General features: G+C 64.0%; 1 protein-coding gene across 1 annotated transcript in view; it reads left to right on the top strand.

The window, feature by feature from the left end:
• MNEG_13570 (Endoglucanase 18) overlaps window positions 1-3,794 on the top strand; it is a gene marked incomplete at both ends in the record, with an annotated part of 4,405 nt that extends 611 nt beyond the window's left edge. The window contains 6 exons of the mRNA XM_014037958.1: window positions 39-188; window positions 529-636; window positions 823-1,730; window positions 1,922-2,141; window positions 2,410-2,622; window positions 2,895-3,794. Coding sequence (XP_013893412.1) covers window positions 39-188; window positions 529-636; window positions 823-1,730; window positions 1,922-2,141; window positions 2,410-2,622; window positions 2,895-3,794 — 2,499 coding nt within the window. The remainder of the gene's footprint in view (window positions 1-38; window positions 189-528; window positions 637-822; window positions 1,731-1,921; window positions 2,142-2,409; window positions 2,623-2,894) is intronic.
• Between the last annotated feature and the right edge of the window lie 213 nt (window positions 3,795-4,007).

Here is a 4,007-nt window from a genome sequence, read left to right as displayed (position 1 = left end):
CCGACATCTTCAACAACCTCAACCTGTCTTTCTGGGAGTACATGCTGCCCGGGACAGACGCCCTCGGCTACATCGCGTGCACGGGCACCAACTTCTGCCTGCGCTGCGCGCCGCTGGCAGACTGCGGGTTCTTCCCCACCTGGACCATCACTGAGGACTACGCCCTGGGGATGATCCTCAAGGCCAAGGTGCGAATGCACGCACGTTTGGTGTGGTGTGCGTGTGTGTATATGTGTGTATGTTGCAGGCATTGCTTTTGCTGCTGACATTGTCATGTGTGAGGATGTATTGTCAATTACAACAGGCCAACGGGCCCTATGTCCGCCCAGGGGTGGGTGACTGTAGGGGTGTCGTGTGCATGCCTGTATGGATGTGTAGCTGTGCAGATGGCCCGCCGAGTCACCACGCCACACTGCGCTTCGCATCAGCACCCAAGTGGTCAGTGCCGATCGACTCCCAGCTCGCCTCTCGTCTGGCCTAATCCCCCGACCCTGCTGCTGCCGAAACCCCTGCCCCGTGCCACCACAGCACTACAAGGCCGGCTACCTGAACGAGTACCTCGCCATTGGGGAGGCGCCAGAGGAGATCCGCAACATCTTCCGCCAGCGCTCGCGCTGGTGCAAGGGCCAGATGCAGGTGAGGGGCCGCACCAGGGCAAGCGTGCAGGCGGGCGGGTTTTGGGTTTAGAAGACCTGCGTCCCGGGGCGTCAGCGCGGCTGGGCTGACCTGGTTGAGGCATGAGCTTTGTCGCCCCGCACCCGCATCCATGCCGACGCCCACCGCCAATGCATGCTCCCCTCCCCACCACACTGCCCACCCTAGGTGCTGTTCAGCAAGGCGTGCCCCCTGTTTGACACGGGCCTCACCATGGGCATGCGCCTGCTGTACACCTCGGTCACCTGGTCCTACATCACCAACACCTTTGCGGTGCCCTGCGCGGTCTTCGTGCCCTTCATCGCCCTCGTGTTTGGTGTCTACCCCCTGGTGCTCAACCGCGACTTTGCCCTGGCGGCCACCCTCTACTTCTCGGCCAGCACGCTGGTGACGTCATACTGCACCAACCGGAAGCACATCAAGCCGCTGTGGTTCTGCATCGTGTCGTGCCACCTCCTGTGGTTCACGTTCACCAAGGCGCTGCTCAACGTGCTGGCCAAGAAGGTCACCAAGAAGAAGGTCGTGTTCAAGTCCACCAAGAAGAAGGGCGAGGAGGACGGCCGCGGCGACGGCAAGGCCGCGCGCCGCTGGTGCCGCCCGCCGGCCAACGTCGGCGACATGGAGGGCACGCTCGATGCCTGGGTCCTAGTCGCGTCGTTCTTCTTCTCGTTCATCACCGCGGTGGTGGGGCTGTTCCAGATCATTGACAAGCCGTTCACCGCCCAGGGGGACTTCAAGTTCTACCTGATGCTCTCGGTGTTCTGGGCCGTCTACAACATGATCCCGCCCAGCCTGTTCATCTTCTACTGCTACCAGAAGGGCCACCTCTTTGAGGACTTCTGCAGCTTCACCCTCACCCTCTCTTACCTCGTGGCCATTGCCGGCATCCTCTGCACCTGGCTCGTGCCCGACGACTACAACATGAGCCAGGTGCTCAACGTGTCGCTGCAGTTCTTCGAGGCGCAGCGCTCGGGCAAGGTGCCGCGAATCAGCAACACGCCGTGGCGCGGGAACAGCGGGCTGTGGGACTCGGTGCTGCTGCCCAACGGCAAGAACTACTCGCTGCTCGGTGGCTGGTGCGCGGCGGGATTGGCAGGGAGGTTGGGAGCAAAGGCAGGCTGCTGCAGCTTGGCAGTTGCTGGCAGGAGGAAATGGTTGGCGGCTCGTGGTGTGTGCAATTAATGCTGGTCAAACCTGGTCAATACACCCCCACTGCAGACGTCTGCACCCTGCGCACCGCCCCTGTTTTACCCCGTCACCACCTTAGGTATGACGACGGCGGCATGCTCAAGCTCTCCTACACCACGGCCTTCACCACCTCCATGCTGTCCTGGGCCTACTGGGAGTTTAAGCAGGGCTACAAGGTCGGGGGCAACTCAGAGTTTGGCGCCAACACCATCCGCTGGGGCGCGGACTACCTCATGAAGGCCTCGGTCACCAACATCTCGGCAAACGGCGCCGCCATGCAGCCCATTGTCGTGGCTCAGGTGGGCGTTGCGGCCGGCTTGATAGGGCGCCTCTTGTGCTGCGCGCATCACTGTGGCCGCGGGGGGCAGCGCTTGCAGCCAGGGCAGCATGAGCAGCCCACGCGTTGCCGGCTGCACATGCTCTTCGCACTGCGGTTGCCCTGCCCTCCAGCGGCCTGCTCTGCACACCTCAAGTCGCCTCGCGCCCCTCCCCCCTCATTCTCGCTCCTTTGTCTGACCCTCTCCAACCTGACATGTGCGCCAACCCTCAATTCCGCCCGCCTCGCAGGTGGGGGACATGACCAAGGACCGTGCCTACTGGGGCTCTCCCGAGAAGTACATGGGCGCGCGCCCCGCCACATACCTCTCTGCAGCCCGCCCCGGCGGCGACGCCGTCGCCATGGTGTCTGCTGCGCTGGCGTCTGCAGCCGTGGCCATCCAGGACGAGTCGCTGCAGGTGGCGGACGTCTACCTGCAGAAAGCCATCTCGCTCTACGCACTGGTGGGTGCTTGTGTTCTGTGGCAGCTGTTGGATGGGGCTCCTTCAAATACTCTGTCTGCACCCGCTTTCAGGGTTCAAGGTTGAGTGCGCTGGCCTGCCCGGGCTGCCTGTGTGCAAGGCATCCGCTGCGTTTGACCACTGTTGGCTAAGGCGTGACCAGGGTCCTGGCAGCAGCAGCAGGCAGCAGCTCAAAACGATCTGCCCCTTGTTGAACACCGCTCAACCCATGCACCACCTGCCATACCCTCCCCCTTCCACCCCCACACCAACAGGCCCAGCGGTGGCGCGGCTACTACGCCAAGTACGTCGAAAGCGGCAAGACCTACCCCTCGGTCTCCATGTACGACGACATGGCGTACGCGGCGGTCTGGATCTACTGGGCCACCGGTGACGAGAACTACCTCAACGACGCGCTGGTGCTGTACGACCAGACCACCAGCAGCGAGAGCCACGTCAACCCCAACCCCTTCATGTTCAACTACGAGAACGTGGTGCCCGCGCTCGACCTGCTGCTGGCCAAGGCGCTCAAGGGCACGCCGGAGCAGAAGTTCTTCAAGGACAACGTCAACAGCTTCGTTAAGACCTGGATGAACACCAAGTCCAGCACGGGGGACATCTACTACACCAAGAAGTACCTCGCAAAGGCCTACCCCTACGGCACGCTGCAGCACACGGCCAACGCCGCGTTCTACGTGCTCTCCGCGGCGAAGGACATCCTGGACAGCAAGTTCATGCTTTACGCCTGCTGGTCCCGTAACCAGATCGGCTACATGCTCGGCGACGCCGGCCGCTCGTACGTCACCGGCTACGGCGCGATCTCCCCGCAGAAGACGCCCCACAAGGCCGCCTCGTGCCCGCCGCCGGACGTGGCCGACTGCACCTGGGAGTCGGCCTACTACACCACCGACCCCAACTACAACCCGCTGCGCGGCGCGCTGGTGGGCGGTCCCGACGACGACGACACCTGGAGCGACGACCGCGACATGAACAACCCGGCCAACAGCGTGAACCTGCTCAACACGGCCGGCTTCTCCGCGGCGCTGGCGGGGCTGGTCAACTTCGACATCAACATGGCCAAGTGCCAGCAGGGCAACGGGTTCATCCAGACGATGGCGCTGAAGGTCAAGGGCACGCCCGACGCCGCTGGCCAGCGCTGGTGGGAGGGCGTGTGAGCGGGCGCCGCCGCCAAGAAGCGGCGGCTTTGCAGGCGCAGCCGGGGGCAGCCGCGCCGCAGAGTCCGCTCGGCCGACGGTCGCGACGGCATGGAAGCGCATGGGCAACGGCTTGGGTAGCAGCGGTCACATGCGACCGGTGCTTGTGTGCCCGAGAATGGTGGAGGCCTTCGGCGGGGCCGGTGTCGGCCGGGCCGCATCGCGCCGCACGCG

This window comes from Monoraphidium neglectum (genome assembly GCF_000611645.1).
Source record: "Monoraphidium neglectum strain SAG 48.87 unplaced genomic scaffold scaffold03909, whole genome shotgun sequence".
Lineage (NCBI taxonomy): Eukaryota > Viridiplantae > Chlorophyta > Chlorophyceae > Sphaeropleales > Selenastraceae > Monoraphidium > Monoraphidium neglectum.
This window is presented reverse-complemented; position numbering and strand designations above follow the sequence as displayed.